Source organism: Stenella coeruleoalba (genome assembly GCF_951394435.1).
Source record: "Stenella coeruleoalba genome assembly, chromosome: 17".
Lineage (NCBI taxonomy): Eukaryota > Metazoa > Chordata > Mammalia > Artiodactyla > Delphinidae > Stenella > Stenella coeruleoalba.
In genome coordinates this window covers 63,198,489-63,219,026 of record NC_137163.1, presented here as the reverse complement: position 1 = coordinate 63,219,026, position 20,538 = coordinate 63,198,489, and the positions used below count along the sequence as shown (strand labels likewise).

The 20,538-nt window shown below is 35.9% G+C and overlaps 1 protein-coding gene across 18 annotated transcripts in view; it reads right to left on the bottom strand.

Moving 5' to 3' along the window:
• Positions 1–20,538, bottom strand: part of STAU2 (staufen double-stranded RNA binding protein 2) — a 305,285-nt gene that overhangs the window by 172,355 nt on the left and 112,392 nt on the right. For all 18 annotated transcript variants that reach the window (XM_079901619.1, XM_079901618.1, XM_079901620.1 and 15 more), the window contains 3 exons: positions 20,081–20,293; positions 12,309–12,446; positions 3,760–3,891 (listed from right to left, as the gene is read on the bottom strand). In XM_079901619.1, the coding sequence (XP_079757745.1) occupies positions 3,760–3,891; positions 12,309–12,446; positions 20,081–20,293 (483 nt within the window). The remainder of the gene's footprint in view (positions 1–3,759; positions 3,892–12,308; positions 12,447–20,080; positions 20,294–20,538) is intronic.

Sequence of the window (20,538 nt, the reverse complement as noted above, 5' to 3'; positions counted from 1 at the left end):
TCTACTCAGCATTATTAATTAGGAAAAATGCAATTAAAATTCAAAGAGATAATGTTATACACCTACTAGCATGATCAAAGCTAAATGACAGTAACAAGAGCGGGAAAAGATGTGGAGTAATTGGAAATCTCAAACATTGCTTGTGGAAATGCAAAATGGTACAGCCTCTCTGGAAAACATCTTCAGTTTCTTGTAAAGTGAGACGGTACTTATTATTTAACTGTGTACCTATAGGATATACTAGAGAATATGTACGATAAAGATTTTTACACGAATGCTTGTAACCACTTTATTTATAATAGCCTCAAACTACAAACAACCTAAATGTTGGTGAAGAATAAAATAGTGACAAACAATAAAACAGAACAAATGAATGATAAATGCAACAACGTGCATGAATCTCAGCAATAAGAAGCCAGACACAGGACTTCCCTAGTGGCGCAGTGGTTAAGAATTGCCTGCCATTGCAGGGGACACGGGTTCGATCCTTGGTCCAGGAAGATCCCACATGCCACAGAGCAGCTAAGCCTATGGGCCACAACTACTGAGCCTGCTCTCTAGAGCCCACGAGCCACAACTACTGAGCCCGCGCGCCACAACTACTGAAGCCCTCATGCCTAGAGCCCGTGCTCCGCAACAAGAGATGCCACCACAATGAGAAGTACGTGCACCAAAACAAAGAGTAGCAAGGGGCTCGCCACAACCAGAGAAAGCCTGCACACAGCAATGAAGACCCAATGCAGCCAAAAATAAATAAATAAACTAAATAAATTTATTTAAAAAAAAAAAAGGAGCCAGACACTAAAGGCTACATAATGTACGATTCAATTTATACAACATTTTGGAAAAGGCAAAATTATAGAGACAGAAATCAGACCAGTGCTTGGCAGGGGCTGAGGAAAGGGGAAGACATTTACTATAAATGGGCATTAAGGAATTGTTTGGGGTAACAGAAATGTTATAAATCTTAATTGTGATGGTGGTCAGTGCATGTACACACACACACACACACACACACACACACGTCGAAATTTATTGAACCACAACTCGATAAATCTGAATATTTTTAAAGGGGGTATGTTAGTGCATACACATAGAGTATCTCTGTAAGGATATTTATTTCATCTTTATTTATCAAATCCTTACGTAAGATTCACTATATTTCAGACACTATTCTACACAATGTACAAACATTAACCCACTGTGGGAGATAACTCTTTAGGAAGAGAGACCAAGAGACTGAGGGTCTCAGGGTGAAGTGAGACTAACATTTTTTTTTTCACTGTTTACTCTTTTGTGCTATTTAAATTCTTTTAATCATGTACATATCTTGCTTATTTTTTTTTAAAAGCCAACTTTTTAAAAACTGCTTTTACAGGGTTTTTTTTTAAATTGCTTTTGCTACATTCTCCAAAGATCTTCTTATTGACAAGTCATCATATTCACTCCTTCTCTTATTCGATCTCTGCAGCACACGACTGCCACCTTTTTAAAATCATTCCCTACTGCCCCTTTTGCAGGTATTCTTTCCTCCTCCTTCTTCCTGTACCCCCACGCACATTATCTGCTACTGAGATCTCATCATGTACACCTCAGAAGGACTGCTGGTGTCTTTCCCCTCTCCTCTCTACCACCACTGCCTTAGTTCAGATTCTCAGCATCTTTCACCTGAACAATTCTGCTAGCACGGGCCTCCCTGCCTTCAGTCCTGTCCTGCCCAAATCCATTCACTACATTACTTACAGGACTGTCTTTTGAAGAAAGCAAACCAGATCATGTCACTTTCAAGTTCAAATCTCAAATTAATAATTCAAAAGCTTTTACTTCACAAAAAAAACAGTGGTCTCGGCTATTCCTGACTTTCCAGATTCATCTTCACATATCTAGAATTTTAATTATATTATAATTTTTGTCATATGATTAAAGCTCCTCACCCCTAACACTTACTGGTCAGTTCTTGCGTGCAGGGACAAAATTCCAGTCATCCCGTTATCTTCAATTTTAAGTGTTTGGCATTTAGTGGGGGTGGTGGTTAGTTTTATGTGTCAACTTGTCTGGGCTACAGTTCTCAGACATTTGGTCAAATGTTATTCTGGGTGTTTCTGTGAGGGTGTTTTTGGAAGAGATTTACATTTAAATCACTGAACTTTGAGTAAAGCACATGGCTCTCTATAATGTGGGTGGGCCTCGACAGTTGAAGTCCTGACTAGAAAAAGGCTGACCTTCCCTGGAGCGAGAGGCAGCTCTCTAGCCAATCGCCTCTAGACTCTGCAGCTCTTTCCTGAGTCTCCAGCCTGCCAGCCTCCCCAGCAAATTTTGGACTAGCCAAGCCTCCAAAATTGCATGGGCCAATTCCTTAAAAAAATCTCCGTGTGATACACACACGCACACGCACACGCACGCACACACACACACACACTCTCTCTCTCTCTCTCTCTCTCTCTCTCTCTCTGTTGGGCTCTGTTCCTCTGGGGAACCCTAAATAATAACACAGTGGGTAAGCAAAAAACATTTTTCAAATTAATGAAATTAATGCCAGTTTTTTGTTCTATTTTATTTTCACGTAACTTACAAATAAATGTCTCTGAGATTTATTTTGACATATTTTTATAAATCACCTATCAATTTTAAGTCAATATAAATGTGTTAAGTTAAAACAACATATACACAATATAGGAACTATAGAAACTTGAACACGTTAGGTTTCATGTTACAAATACTTTTAAAAGAAGAAAAAGCATTCATTAGCCAGGTTATAAAAACAGAATTGAAATCTCCAGTGATATCACACAGACAAATAATTTTTAATCACTCAAAATAACTTCCTAGATATCCACAGTACCTTAAAAAGAAAAGCATATCTAAATATTTTTTAACAGATGATTTCATTTCTACTCTAGCCTTCAGAAAGGTGCTCCTACAGAAACTGAAAATATCCCTGAAACAGAATCCTTATGTGAGAAAATGGCATGGAAAAAAGCATATTGTTTATGATAGAAATTATTATTATGCCTGTTTTGTGAATGTTCATACAAATAAAATATTTAATAAAAATAATTTATACATATGTATAGATAAAATGATAATTTAATACAAAGTGAAATGAAGCCAGTTCCTGCCTAGTTATCTGCCAAGTCCTGAATTCAAGGTTCTCAGCTTCTCTTACAACAGAGGTAGGTGTTAATGATGTCATTACCTGCTGCAGAAGAAATAGGGGACCATGAACACAAGTCTTGGCAGAAAATAAACACCCTCTGAGTTTACCTTTAATTTAAAGTAAACAGAAAAATTAGTTTATAGAGTGTCTGTCCTATATAGCTCCTGCCCTAAAGGTGCAATCAGGATCTTTATTTCTAGTGTTTTCAGCTGTATTCCAGAAATAAAGGCTAACAACCTCTATTCTTAAAAAAGCACGAATTAAAACTGTGTACATAAGGCAAAAATCATCAGTCAGTAAGCTAAAAATTATTACATTGGTATTATATAAGATATGTATAATGATACAATGAACTTTTAGTATTTTCTAATTGTAAGATTATAATATTTTATCTTGAACCCTAAACAGCTGTTATTTTATACCTGGAGAATCTATCTTTAAAGAGATGAAGATAGAGTACCACCTTAGAAAAGTTAAAACTTGACATCTACTTTAACACCAGTTAAGACAGTACTTAGAGTCAAGGAACACTGGGACAGAATTTGCTCATCACTTTTGTACCCTGACAGGATAGAACTTGTCCATGTAAATTTAACTCTCACCTTGTCAAGTTGATCTTGAAGACTAGTGGATGCTTTATAACCAAGCTGTAACAGCATTGCTTCTGCAGCATTTTTTTTGGCTATCTTTTTATTAGGTCCTGTTCCAGTAGCAACTTCATTGCCTACCTTGACCTGGTAAGATTAAAGTAAGAAATTAATGATAGCTGCTTTGGTAACAAACCTTAACACCATAAAGCAATGTGTTCTGCTCTCTAGCATTCAAAAATATAAAGTTCAGTCCATAATAAAAATGGCAATTAAGATCCCTTTTATGTAAAATATATATGAATATATACATGGAGAAAAGTATGGAAATATGGTCCTCAAAATGTCAGTGGGGGTTATCTCAGGATGACAGAATCTTAGAAGATTTTTAGTTCCTTACATATTTCTATATTATTTCATTTTTAAACAATAAACTTGTATTATTGATATAAGCATAAAAATAAAATTCACATTGTAGAGAGTTGATTACGACTACATTTAGTATTCTTAATAAACTGAAAAGGCTGAAATTCATGCTGCTGCCACTTAAAATAATATAAAATGGGCAGAGGACCTGAATAGACATTTCTCCAAAGAGGACGTGGAGATGGCCAAGAGGCAAATGAAAAGATGCTCAATATCGCTAATCATGGGGGAAATGCAAATCAAAACCACAATGAGCTATCACCTCACACCTGTCAGAATGGCTATCATCAAAAAGAACACAAATAACTAATGTTGGCGAGGATGTGGAAAAAAGGGAACCCTCCTGCACTGTTGGTGGGAATGTAAATTGGTGCAGCCGCTGTGGAAAACAGTGTGGAGGTTTCTCAAAAAAACTAAAAACAGAATGGGGGAGAGGGATAAATTGGGAGACTAGGATTGAGATATACACCCTACTATACAAAAAACAGATAACTAATAAGGACCTACTGTATAGCACAGGGAACTCTACTCAAAACTCTGTAATGACCTATATGGGAAAAGAACCTAAAAAAGAATGAATATATGTATATGTATAACTGATTCACTTTGCTGTACCCTAAAACTAACACAACATTGTAAATCAACTATACTCCAATAAAAATTATTAAAAAAAACAAAAAAAAAGAACTACCATATGTCCCAGCAATTCCACTCCTGGGTATATATCCGAAAAAAACAAAAACACTAATTCAAAAAGATACATGTACCCCAATGTTCATAGTAGCATTGTTTACAACTGCCAAGATATGGAAGCAACCTAAGTGTCCATCAACAGATGAATGGATAAAGAAGATGTGGTATATACACACAATGGAATACTACTCAGCCATAAAAAGAATGAAATTCTGCCATCTGAAACAACTTAGATGGACTTGGAGGGTATTATGCTAAGTGAAATAAGCCAGACAGAGAAATACAAATACTGTATGATGTCACTTATATGTGGAATCTAAAAAATACAACTAGTAAATATAACAAAAAAAGAAACAGACTTACAGAAAACAAACTAGGGGGGAGAGGGAGGAGGGGAGAGGCAATATAGGGGTAGGAGATTAAGATGCACAAGCTACTATGTATAAAATAAGCTACAAGGACATACTGTACAACACAGGGAATATAGCCAATACTTTATAATAACTAAAATTGTGAATTATTGTATTGTACACCCATAACTTACATAATATTGTACAATAACTATACGTCAATAAAAGTCTTTAATCCAAAAAATAAATTTTAAAAATGATATCGTTTACCAAGGTTTACATTAAATAGTTCCTAAAGACAATTAATATATAAAGGTTAGTACAATACTGTGGTTAAGAACAAAGACTTCCAAGTCAGATTTAGTTGAAATCCAACTCTACTACTTCCTAGCTACATGAACTGATTCAAATTATTTACTACCTCTAAGCCTCAGTTTTTTCATCAGTAAAAGAGGGATAATACAATGACCTAATAGTGTTGCTTTGAAAATTAAACACAAAAATGTATGTAAACTACAGTGTATGTTACAGTATGTGAGTATAACTGCTCAATAAATGGTAGCTTTTTATCATTAGAACTATTCCACAGTTACCTTTTGTGAACACTTGATGTACACATGTATATATGTACATCAACATATTTAAATATACATCAGTCATTTTATATCCACGTGTACATTTCCTGAGTTGGGTAATGATTTTTTAGACTTGCATGTACTGAGATAATACAAATATAAAAAGTAAATTAGAAAACAAAAAAGGAAAGAATTACAAGGAGAAATAGAAAATACACAATGAGAGTGGAATTTGTTTTTATACGTTGTTCTCAGTAAGTGAGAGAAGCAGACAAGAAGATAATCACAATTTTGGAAATTAAACAATCTAAATAATCTATGGGCAAAGAAGAAATCTCACCGGAAATTAGAAAATATTTTAATAATAATGGAAATACAATATATCAAAACTTGAAGGATGTAGCTAAAAGAGTGTCTAGAAATAAGCCATAAAAGCTTAGAGAGGGCTTCCCTGGTGGCACAGTGGTTGAGAGTCCACCTGCCGATGCAGGGAACACGGGTTCGTGCCCCGGTCCGGGAAGATTCCACATGCCGCGGAGCGGCTGGGCCCGTGAGCCATGGCCACTGAGCCTGCGCGTCCGGAGCCTGTGCTCCGCAATGGGAGGGGCCACAACAGTGAGAGGCCCGCGTACCGCAAAAAAAAAGCTTAGAGAAAGGCAGAAAAGTAATAATAAGCTAACCATCCATCTCAAGAAGTGATTAACAGCAAAATAAACCCAAAGAAAATAGAAAAATAGAGACAAGAGCAGAAATTAAGGAAATATAAAACAAAGTACAACAGAGAAGTTCAAAAAGCTTAAAGTTGGTTCCCTGAAAAGACTAATAAAATGATAAACCAAAGGTAATACTGATCACGAAAAAATAAGACACAAATAAGAATGAAAATGGGAGATTACTATAGCTTCTGTAGCATTACAAAATAATAAAGGATACTGAATATTTCAGCTAACATTTTTTGACTATTTACATAAAATGGAAAAATTCCTAGACAATACAAATTACCAAAACTGGCAGAGAATAAACTCTTAGCTATATAGATCTGTAACTACTAAAGAAATTAAAACCACAATTAAAAACTTTTCCACAAAGAAAACTTCTGAGAGCTTCTCCAGCAAGTTCCACTCAACATTTAAGGAAGAATAATGCTAATCTTACAAAAATTCATCCAAGAATAAAAAAAGAGGAATTAGTCCCCAATTATTCAGTGAGGCATCACTTTGGTTCCAAAATCCAACAAGTATAAGAAAAAAATTTTACAGACCAGTTTCACTCATGAACATAAATGCTAGTTTAAACCATATAATAGTACACTGAACAAAGCAATATTAAAAAGAAGAAAAATTGTGACTAAGTTAGGTTTATTCCAAAAATGCAAGATAAGTCTAACATTCGAAACTCAAACAAAATCAATGGAATCTGCTATATTAATCAGTTGAGGAGACAAATCATATGATCACCCTAATAAATGAAGCAAAAGCATTTGCTAAAACTCAACATTCATTCATGATAAAAATTCTTAGCAACTAGGGAAGGAAGAGAACTCAAACCTCAGCAAACATTATACTTAATGTTGAAGTTCTGAAATTAGAAACAAGACAAAAATGCCCTCCATTTTTACTAGTATTTAACATTTTACTGCAAACCCTGGACATAGCAATAAGGCAAGCGAAATAAAAGGTTTAAGAATTAGAAGTGTAAGAACAAACTGTCATTACTTGCAGAAATAATATTTACAGAGGAAATCCAAGAAAATGTATGGGTAAACTATAAGAATTTATGAAAGTACAAGTTCTTGTATAAAAGACAGTATACAAAAGCCAACTGCCCTTGTATAGTCCATCAACGATTAAGTAGAAAATGAAAAATATTAAAAGATACAATTTCTATTAAACAAAAATCAAATATCTGTGATGTTTAAAATCTTTACACATAAAACAATACACATTATTGAGAAATATTAAGATAAACCTAAAAGAGGTATGCCATTCTCATGCATTGAAGACTCAATATTATAATATCAATTTTTTCAAATTGACCTATAAATTCAATAAATTCCCATCAAAATCCCACACATATTTTCACAATATTTGACAAGCTGATTCCAAAATTTACATGGAAATGCAAGGTGCAAAGAACAGCCAAGATCCTTTTGAGGAAGAACAAGGTGGGGGCATTATTCTTCGGGATGTCTAGACTTACTATAAAATTAACATCAGGGAAAAGAGAGATAAACTTGACTGCCTTAAAATGAATTACTTCTATTCCTCAAAAAGTATCATTGAAATGCCATATAACTGCAAAAGGTTCACATTTCCAGAATATATAATAGATTCGTATAAATCAATTTTTTAAAAAAAAACAGCTGAAAAATGAGCAAGAAAGCTGAACAGGCAATCTATATCTGAAATTTTGAATTGTTTTATCAAATGTCACGGCAATTTGTTTAAAAAAAATTAGAAAACTTCAATAGCTTCATGTCACTTTAATAAAATTTCACAGCGACACCTATACTGGGTACTATCAATGAATGGCTATGTGATACAACTAAAACTAGTTTTCAGATACAATGTATGATAATTCTACACATATTTTTCTTTTTTGGCTTTTGTGTGTAATCATAACATTTGTTATTTCACTTGTGTCAGAACATATAGATTTCCATCTGGTATCCACACATGTGTACTGTTTGCCATTTATTCTTACACCATTATTGAGATTTTTATTTGTATTACTATTTCCATCACTACTTTTAAGCTTCAGTGAACCAGCTCCTTTTAAGGAATTAGGGATATGCAACACAGTGCTTAAAAAAAAACTTAACAATTATAAATAATGTCCAAATTATATGACAAAGAACTGCACTTTCTAAACAGAGTATAACTCAAGATGAACTAAATGACATACTTCTTGCAGTTCTTGCATATGAGACACTGAAAATGTACTCATTATAGAACCTCTGTAACAACTATCACAAATCTTATAGTTCAGATCTGTGCAATGTTTTTGAAACATTTCATTGCTTCTCCTGAAACCAGAAACCACCACATTATGACAAATCAGCAAGTAGTCTATGGACCCCACTCAGAAGCACTGATCTAGTGCTGTTCACGGCATATCCTTGGAGCTGGGTGAACACACACACCTCCCACATCTGTTGGCCTGCACCTGACCCGATGTATCAAGGCCTTGTGTGTCCTTGAGTCCCTGGCAAGAGCCAGCCTCTGCTACCTGTTGTTTTTTCCAGTGCTTGGTTTGTTCCCCAGCTTCACCAGACCCTGTGTTGTTGCTGGAATGCATGCTAGCTAAAAGATTAGGCCAGCTACGTCAGAAGCTTCCTCTACTGCTCTGAGGGTCACAAGACTTGCCAAAGTAAATGGCAGCAAAAGATAACTGAGCAGCGAAAGATGTTTCATCTGTTTTCACAAGCTATATACGTCTTGTCATTCTCATTCAAATCTTCTGCTGCTTCATCCCTAAGTCTCATTTACCTGCCCAGGCCTGAGGCCCTCTGGCTCCAGGTTCCTGCTCTTGGGCCATGGGGTTCCCATCACAGCATTCACCTTAAATCTATGTCTGCTGGCTTTCCGTCTGACCTACTCTGACACCTCAAGACTTATTTCCAGAACTGGTGCTTCCAGATTCATTTTTCCCATTCACCCACCCCTTGTCTGACACAAGTTTTTACAGTTGCATGGTTCAATAGCTTGTGAGTAGTTGGTTACCCCAGAGTTATTTGTTACTATTCAAAAAGACCACTGTGCTAAAGGACTTTGATTCCCTGCCAGCACTCACAGTGGTCACTCAAAAAAAAGAAATCACTGCATTATAAAAGTCAAGTAAGTATGTAAGTAAACTTCCAAACATCATCTTCCTACAAAGCTCACAAATTTTATAACTATTGTAAGACTTTTACATTAAAATGCTAATTTTTCTGCAAAGAAGCTCAATTATTTTGCTACGCAATAAATTTAAGACAGACAGATTTTTTGTCTTTAAACAAATCATTTAAATTAATCAAGTCATCTGGACTTCCTGGCAGTCCAGTGGTTAAGACTCCACGCTTCCATTGCAGGGGTCACGGGTTTGATCCCTGGTCAGGGAACTAAGATCCCACGTGCCACACAGCACAAAAAAAAACAAAAAAAACCCCAAGATACTATTTAAAAAAAATTTGTTTTTAATTAATCAAGTCCTCAAAAAACCAACAAAAAAATTCTAAAATAGCATTTACCAAAAACTTAGTTATCTTTCACTGAGTCACAAATGAAATTTCCTTTACATATATTTTTTAAAATCTGGAGATCTTAATCACAGGTAGAAAAATTAACATCATACGACACGTAATAACAGAACGTGCTGATATACAATTTAGTTATCGTTATTTTCTCTTGAAAAATTAAAATATGCCTCCCACCCCCCCAAAAAAAAAAAAACTTTAAGAAATTTTCTCTGGACCTAAATACCCAAATAATGTCATCAGAGGTTTTCCTTTACCTAGTAATCAATACAAGTAACTACATCCATTTTATAACACACATTTGTTTGTGGGGATTTTCTGGTGATAGATAAATATGAACGCATTATCTTTAGAGAGTTCACTTCCACATTCAATTATAACGAATGATAACATTGTTTAAGTAGTTTATACAAAAGCCTTTACTTTGATGAAGTTGCTGCAATACTGTAATGAATCCACTGGGGCTTTCAGAAGAAGGAAAAAACAATATGAATTCAGTGTGAAAACATTTAGAAGTACAGCCAAATGTTCCTGTTTGACTAGAATGTTTATGAATACCCATAAAATGGAAGCTCGCCTAAGATATTCTAAATTCCTCTTTCAAAAGGGGTACTCAATATACTCCACAGGAAAGGAATTGTTTAATAAAGTCAAAGCCAGCTTGTTATTCCTGACACAGGTCTAAAATGTAGGGGATTTTTTTTTCCCCTCAAGTTTTGGAGTTCAAAGAATATTTTCTATAATTCTTTAAAGTCAAGAATGTAAAAAGAAAACCGGTGCACATGTTTAACAAAGTGAAAATACTGGAACCACACTGTTGCGGGTCCCAGTGACATCCAGACAATAATGTGTTCACAGACCACAGAAGAATTCCCCCTCTCTGGATATCTAAGTTCCCAACCGTGGTTTACCTGTAACTACATCATAAGTTTATATCGCCAACAAAAGCCTAACATACTAGCTCTCAATCAGGCAGGCAGCAAATATACCTCACATGTTTATGAAGGTCCTGCTACATACATACCGCCATATTGGGTACTGTGAGATAAAGCAACGTGGGGATTACAAATTAGGAAGGAAGGTAACATTTAGACATGCATGAAAGTTAATCAACATGAGATACACTATTCGAGTCCAGAACGTTTGCCATGGGTCAGCACTTAATTAACATCTGTTGATTGTAACTGGGTTTTATTACAAATGAGAGCCACAGGTTTGACTGGAAAAAGGTTCTCTGACAAGCCTATTATAACAGAAACAGTTGGGACAATGAGAATTTAAACACAGACTGGGCGTGAGATGATTCTAATGAACCATGCCTAATGTAAGAAAATGTAAGAAAAACTTCCATATGTTTTAGAGATACACACTAAGTACGTAGGCTAAAATGACATGTGGTTAGAAAGTAGCTTTAAAATACTTCAGGAAAAGAAGGAAAGGAGGGTGGGAGGAAGGGAGGAAAGAAAAACTGACGGCCAAAGCCCAGTACAGCAGAAATCATAATTGTTGGCTTTGGATGGTGGGCATTTTCCCTAAGATGCCATTATACTCTTCCATTATACTATTTTCTAAAGCATACTATTAAATATATCCACCTTTGGCTATGTTTGAAATTTTCATAACAAAAATGAAAAGTTTCTGTGATACCGGGGCTTGACTTGGCAAATGAAGGTGGACAGGTATAGGATTTAAAACGAAGGAGGGCATTTTAGGCCTTCTCCCTCATTCTCAGTCCCCACCCATCGACCAATACACCAGCAACCATTCTTCAGTTTTCTTGGCTTCACAACGCAGCAGTTAAGTCTCTCAGCAATTTCGAGTTCCTCAGTCCTCACCACAGTTAGGTAGCCGGCTAGCTCCCTTTTCCTAATTTATCTAATAACCCAAAAGCCCGTGCTCTTGGCCCTGTTCCACATACTACGTCCACCCTTCTAAATTTTGTTTCTAATTCCATCTGTCTTTTATTCCCAGTAGTTAATAGACTCCAGCTGCAAATTGCAACACATTAAGTTACAGATAGGCATTCCCAGTGATGAACTCTGTGTGAGCTCACAGCCCCTTAGAAACGCATACTATCTATTCTAACACGTCCTTGACACTTGAATGTTTCAACCAAGTGGGTAGATGGGCCTGGAGGGAATGAACACTTTAAATGTAAACAGTTTTATTACCTTCTACTATTAATTCCTAGTTTTCGTTTCCACCATATCTCTATTCCAGCTTCAGGATTTCTAAATTTTTTCAATAGCTAAAAAAATCTTTTAATATAAAAGTTAGAAATACCTGCATCACAAATTCCCGACGTCGAGGCATTCCTCTTTCTGAAAGCAAAACGTAATCTGGTTCCTTTTCCTTTTTGGCCTGTTGAATTTGAGCCAGGCGGCTAATGGGGTTCATTCCTTGACCATATTCTGGTCCAGCCTAAAAAAATTTAAGAAAAATTTTCAAAACATAAGACCTGCTTTTAAAACTTGTTATTAGATCCTTAAAGAAACCATGGTTCTCACCTCCTCCCCTGCACCCCAAAACTCTGTCTGAAATAAATGAAAATTTATAAAGGAAAATTAGAAAATGGATCTGAAACTAGGCTTCTATAGGATTTAGGGCTCAGAAGTATTATTGGTAAGTTGGTCAACTATCCTTTTAAACTCTTTAATACAGTAGGAGTTGCTTCACAACTTCTATTCATCAAAAAACACCAAAAAGAACGTAAGAAGACAAGCCATGAACTGGGAAGAGATATTTGAAATACATGTAAGTTAAAAAAAAGATATACCCAGTATCCAAAATATATTTTTAAAAACTCCTAAAAAGTATTAAGAAAAAGACCATCTAAAATAAAAATGGGGAACTCCCTGGTGGTCCAGTGGTTAGGACTCTGCTTTCACTGCCAAGGGCCTGGGTTCTATCCCTGGTGGGGGAACTAAGATCCCGCAAGCCATGAGGTGTGGCCAAAAAAAAAAAAGTGTTAAAATAAAAATGGGCAGGACTTCCCTGGTGGTCCAGTGGTAAAGGATCCACCTGCCAATGCGGGGGACGTGCACTCGATCCCTGGCCGGGGAATTAAGATCCCACATGCCATGGGTCAACTAAGCCCGCACGCCACAACTACTGAGCTTGCATGCCTCAACTAGAGAGCTCGTGTGCGGCAAACTGCAGAGCCCACTCGCTCTGGAGCCCATGCGCTCTGGAGCCCACACACCACAACTAGAGCAGCCCACGCCCACAACTAGAGAGAAGTCCACGTGCCACAACAAAGAGCCCACGCACTGCAAGGAAAGATCCTGCATGCCTCAATGAAGATCCCACCTGCCGCGACTAAGAGCCAATGCAGCCAAAAATAAATAAATAAATACTTTTAAAAATAAAAGAAAAATGGGCAAATGAGAGGAACAGATACTTAACAGAAGAAAAGAAAACATATAAAAAGATAATCCATCTCATTAAGACTCAGAAAATGCATATTAAAACCACAGTGAGGCACTATTTCATACCTATCAATTTAGCAAAAGAAGTCCAACAGCCTCAACTGGTGAAGGTGGGGAGAAACAAAAACTTACACAGTGCTGGTCATAATATAAACTGGAACACAATTTGGCAATGCTTAGTAAAGCCAATAAATAACCCACTCCTCAGTAGCCTCTTCAACTAGAAAACTGTTACCCAAATGTGCTAGCTCATTTGTATGGGAATATCCACAGCGGCATTATTTGAAATAGCAAAAAAAGAAAAACTGGAAATAACCTAAACATTCATCTATAAAAGAAAAAATAAATTATGGCATGTTCATACAATGGAACGGCATATAACAGTGAAAATGAATTAAGTACTGCTACATACATCAAGATGAATGAATTTAAGAAAAACATGTTAAGTGAGAAAAGCAAGCACAGAAGAATAGATAAAGTATGATATCATTTATAGAAAGCCCATTAAAACTACAAAACACTGGTGAAATTAAATAAGATCTCAGTAAGTGGACAGACACACATGTTAATGGATCAGCAGACGCAATATTCTTAAAATGCTGATCCTCTTCAAACTCATCTATCAATCAAATCTATCAAATCAATCAAACTCAATCTATCAACCCCAATCAAAACCCCAGCATGTGCTTTTGGGTAATAATTAATAAGCCAATCCTTAAAATTCATATGGAAATGCAAAGGACAAATAACCAAAACAACCTTGAAAAAAGAACAAAGTTGGAGGAATCAGACTACCTGATCTCAAGATTCATTATAACGCTATAGTAATCAAGATAGTATGTGTGGTACTGGCAGAAAGACAGACAAAGAGATCAATGAAACAGAACAGCATCCAGAAGTACATCCACACATATATGGTCAACAAAGGTGCAAAAGCCATTCAGTGGAGAAAGGGTGGTCTTTTCAACCAATGGTACTGGAACAATTGGATATTCACATGTAGAAAAGAACCAAAACTTCAATCCATACCTCACACAAAAGTTAACTCAAAATGGTTCATAGGCTTAAGTGTAATATCTAAAACTAAAACTTCCAGAAGAAAATATAGGGGAAATTTTTCTGGTTTGGTTAGGTAACAATTTCTTAGATACAACACCAAAATCACATTCAATAATAATAATGATAATAAACTGAACTTCGTCAAAGTTAGTAACTTCTGTTCTTTAAAAAGGACAAGCCACAGGCTTGGAGAAATAGTTGCAAACCACACATCTGATTAAAAAAAAAACTTGTACCCAGAATGTATAAAGACCTCTCAAAATTCCGTAATAAATTTATATTTTAAATGTATTATTTGTTATTATTTAAATTATTACTTAAAACTTTTTAAGCGAGCAAAAGATCTGAACAACACTTCAGCAAGCTTCATGTGCTGCTGCATATACAAAAAAATGCTCTATCATTAGTCACCAGAGGAATCTGAACCAAAATGAGATATCAATATGCATGTATTTGAACAACTGAAATTTAACTATACTACGTGTTAGAAAGGATGTGCAGATACTAGAATTCTCACGCATGGCTGCTGAGAAAACAAAATGGTTCAATCACTTTGAAAAACTATTGGCAGTTTCTTAAAATGTCGTATACCTACTAAATGACCACACCACTCTACTCCTAAGTATTTACCCAAGAGAAAAAAAAGCATATGCCCAGAAGACTTAGACACAAATGTTCACAGCAGCTTTATTTTTAATAGCCCCAAATTAGAAGCATCCCAAATATCCAACAAAGAGTGAATGGATAAACAAATTATGGTATATCCATTCAATGTAATACTACTTAGCAACAAAACAGAACCAACAATTAACAGCTGTAACAACATGGATGAATTTCTAAATTATTATACCGAGTGAATGAAGCCAGTCAAAAAAAGAGTAGTTGCTTGGGAATTGAAGGTGGGGGGATTCCAAAGAGGAATGAGGAAACTTTGGGGAGCAATGGATAGGTTCATTGTCTTGACTGTGGTCAAGGTTTCACAAGTGTATACATATACCAAATCATATCAAATAGTATGCTTTAAATATGTACAGTTCACTGTATGTCAATTACACCCCAATAAAGCTATTTTAGAAACCAACCAAATACCATTTTCCAGAAAAACAAATGTAGTAAAACTGTAAGATTAGGAAACATTAAACACAAAACTAATGATGGCAGGTTACCTAAGGGAGGTGGTATCAGGATGTGACAGAAGAGGGTATACAGATAGCTTCAACCTTACTGAGAAATGTTCTATATTCAAGCTGGGTGGTAGGTTTTACTTACTCTTACTTAGTATGCTTTTTAACTTACATACACATCCTATATAAACCTTTTAGAAGGCACTCTATTTTTAACTTTATATAAGGTAATGTTTATGAATAAAACTTGATAAAAGCTTTCTTTTTATGTATAGCCTTTTTAGTGGCTTCTAAAAGGTTTAAAAACAAACAAAAAATAAACCTTTGCAAATCAAATATTTTTTTCTGCATGCAAACTAACTTTCTTCATATATTATTCCTAGAAATAAAGGTTTGCATGTCATATGGTCAGCACTTTATATCCACCTGTGAAAATTTACTCTAAAACAGGTATTAGCGACAAGGGTAATCACTAAGTTACAGTTTATATATGTTACACTAAACTCACAGAAGAGCCACTATATAGTCTTAGCTTTTCCTGTAGTTGTTGAGTCTCGACCTATCTAGCTTGGTGCTGCAGGTACAGCCTCTAAGTCAGATCCTGCAAGGTCCTTTAAATTATGTTTTGGGGATTTGGGGTTTTACTCAAAGAACAATGAGAAATTACTAAAAGATTTTAAGTAGAGGCATGACATGATCTGATCAGTATTTCTAAAAGACAACCCTTTTAGAAAGATCTTTTGATGTCAAAAGTACTTGTAGGAAGAAGGCCAATTAAAAACCTACTGTAGTAGTTCTGGCAAGACATGACTGTGAGTTGGATAAAAAGGGTGGCAGGGAATGGAAAGAAATGGACCAACTTAGGAAATATTTAAGTGATGGAATCAATAGGGTTTGATGATTGACTCTATACAAGGAGGTGGAGAGATGTTAAAAATGACTCCCAGGATTCTGTTTCAGCAGCTGGATGGGGATGCCCATCACTATGATAAGGAATATGCAGGAGGAGGAAGAGGTTCAGGAGGGAACACGATGAGTTTTGGACAGAGTTTCAGGGGCCTGTGAACTATTAAGTGAGAGGCCCAATAGGCAGTGTCGAGCACAGAAGAATATTTGGGAATCATCTATATAAGGACTGAATTGAAGCCCTAGAAGTATGAAGAGCAGCCTGGGAGAGAGTAAGAGAGGGAAAAGACTGAGAACTTCGATACTGCAATAGTTGGGTAGAGGGGGAGAAGAAAGAAAAGGAAAATTTTAGCTTTTGATAAAATATTGGTTTCTACTTCTACTTACATACCAAGAAAATGAAAAAAATATATATTGTAATAGAAGTATAGAAGGACTGATGAGAAAAGACAAATACAGATAATAACCCGTAAGTCTAAGATTGAAATGCCAATGAAAAGGTAAAGGGAAGCTCTTGGGTCTCGCACTAGAAGATGTCCATGAAGATGGTCACATAAACATGTGCTTCCAACGGTATGTTGTCTTTATTCCTGTTTAATTTGCCTATTTTATAAGAATGTCTGTAGGTTCCAAAGATGTTGTTGATACAGATTCCAATGACAAAGAACCAGATGCATAAATCCAATCAGAGAATAATGGAGTTCTGAGAACATTAAGAATGGCTGGTTTCTTCCCTTGACTGAAATTAACTACTAGCACCCTTGAAAATGAAGTTATTCCTTGGATAGCTAGTCTTAGATTATCATTCTACAAACCAGTAGGGACAGTCTTATTCAGAAAACTTTATCTCCAACATCAGAAAACCTTCTTTGAGGCCTCATCTTATAGAAGAGAAGCTACATTAAAGAACAGAATCTAAACCCAAAGACACCATCAGGGCAGTATTACATTTTAACAAGGTGACTCTGTAGAGTAAATTAAAATCCAAAAGGAGTTCACAACCAACCAGTTTCAAATGGGCACTGGCATCAGATGTGACTGGACCTGAAACCTGACTCTGCTCTGTGATCTTAGGGAAGTTTCTTAAACACCAAGAACCTCATCTGTAAAATGGGGATAATATCTACAGCACAGAGCGATTAAGAGGATCAAATGAGACAATGTGATAATTTCATTATTCTAAATAAAATCAAGGTAAATCATCAACAGCTATTTTCTCTACTTCTATTGCATAATAAGGAACGGTAGACCCTAGATGTAGAAGACATTTAGGGAAGTGACTAAAATGCTGAAAACCAAGACACCGTCCAAGCTGATCCACTTACTGGCCCAGTAAGTGGAAGGTCTGATCGTACTCAAAATTCTCTAGATTCCAACTCATTGTATGCATGCTGCTTTCTCAAAATAACCTTACATTTCAGAGAATATCTACAGACTTTAACATAAGACAGATATGGTACAAGAAACTCCAAGTGTGATGTATGTGAGGAAAATTGCAGGGGGCGAACCAAATCTGGGACTGGGGAGGATCAGAGAAGGCATCCCTGAAGAAGTCAAGTTTAAGCTGAGATCTAAATGGTGGATAGGAAGAAAGTTCTAGAATAACATGCTTATATACTGGAGGTGGTAGCAAATTATTTTTAAAATTCAAAACGTTTCTCCCCCCCCCGTTTGTGGAATAACATTTAAACAATACTCTTGCTTTTAATGGCTATGGTTAAAAGTAACAAGAGTTATATTTATATTCTACTATAAAAAGTGATAGATCTTTTCTAGACTAAAGGCTTATTATTCTTAATTTATTAAGATCAGATTTAGTTTAATAGATTAGGTGGAGGTTAATGTGACCAGTTTTGCACTGCCATTCTGATGCAGAGCACTGTTCTTCCATCATGGAGAAGCTATAGATTTTATACGTATAAAGATTTAGGAAAACAGACCATGGATACATTCATGCACATATAAAATGTGAATAGAATTAGATACAAAATAACAATAGCTAATATTTATTGAGTACTTATTATTTGTATTGTTAATAAATATTTAATAATAATGACTAATGCATTCTATGTATTATTTCAAGTAACACATAACAATCCTGTGAAGCAAGTTCAATTATTATTCCTACTTTATAAATAGAGAAGTGAAAAGTTAGGTAACTTGCTCAGGTCACAAGGATTCACACTCCAAGGTCATTTTCTGACTCTGATGGCCATTTTCTTAACAACCATATCCTACTCCCTGACCATGTGGTTAGAGCATATAAATGAAAGCCAGTCCTCAAAACCACTGTGACTCATGAGGAGTGGATCTATTTGGCGTTTATTTTTAGTCTACCTTGCAGCACAACGTAGAATGCTATTTCAGGAATTGCATAATCTACAGCCTCTCAGTGAAGTAATGACAGTATTCAGTAAAAAGAACAAGTATTTATGTAGTTGTTTATACAGGTATTTGTGTATTTATGTAAATACGTCTGCATGTATTTTTAAATAAAGCAAAGGTACAAAAATCTAAAACCTACAGAAATATTTCAATTGTACCACTGCAGGATCTAAACAAAAGAAATCCATCAAAGATAAAATGTAGTTCACTTCCGTCACCCTTGATGCTCTGAAGAAGTCTGCTAAATACGCGAGGCTGAGCTAGCCGCTCATGCGCTGGCAGTGTAAGGCCTTCTCTGGGAGCAGAGCTCTCGCTCCATTCACGGCACACACGCTGGGTGTCTGCAGGCACCGTTCTGTGCTAAGTGCTAATTCATCTCACTCCTCTGACCTCTGCCTTTTTTTTTTTTTTTTTTTTTTTGGTTAACGTAAATAAAATCTGATTCAGTAAAAGAAAGAGTTACAACACCTTGAAAAGCTGTGTGCTCTCTTTGACACGGTATTCATGCCTGAAAGAATAGAAACCAAATCGCCCCGCTGACCTCCTAGGGCTGCTATGGGGATTAAATGAGATAAAGCATGTGAAGTGCTGGGACCGTGTCTGGCGCACTGAGCGCTTTCTATTTACTGGCTGCTTCTGCTGTCATCAGTGTGAGGATTACTCATATGATTATGACTCTGCATCCAACCCCCATGTCCTGAAATCCTAAGCAGTCACCATACAGCAGTGTGGTCTGCAGAAAGAACACTGGGTTACAGATCAGTAGTTCAGGCTGCTGCACACAACAGGTGAATACAAGTGAGCAAATTCTTTGAATATGTCTCATAAAACCTTATTTGTAAAATGAGGGGTAACACCTGCCTTACAGAATCATGATGAGAATTTTACCAAAGGTAATCATGAATGGGAAAGTATTTTTTAAACCATAAAAAACTATAACTATTTAAGGTATTATTATTTCATGAACAAACACAGGTATACAAGTGTCTAAAAGCAAAACAGAATTGTTATTCATTTATAGATACATGTCCAACCCTGATTTTGGGACTGTTTATAACCCACAGGTTTAAGTGCCTGGCCTATGAAAAAACTTTTAGCTACAGATACTATAACGTTTACATAGTAAAACTACCATTCAGAAGCATATACTTACCTTTACTATTGTTTTAGGGCGTTTTTTAAAAAACAGTTTTGGCTTTTCAACCACAGGAAGAGGTGGAAGTTTCTTAAGCTCCTGCAGGACAGTGGTTGCAGCACGTTTCTTGGATAGTTTTTTGCTATTTCCCTCTCCTTCTGCAGAGAACTCTCCCACTGACACCCGAGTAACAAAGCTTTTCATATGTGGTGGTCCACTTTCTTTAATAACCTATTGAATGTAAGTAAAATATTCAGTACAGGCACTTAAGATGTGTTCTTATGGCATGAATCTTTCTTAATGTTCATATCATAATCAGGATTGAAATTATTAAGAATTATGCCAAAATCATAGATTCCTTCAATAAGGCTATTACGAAGTCATTATACAGGGGCTATTCATTGATGATACTTACGATGCCTAAAGGAACTGAATTTGAAAAAACAGAAATCTAAATAAACACATTCAATTCATGG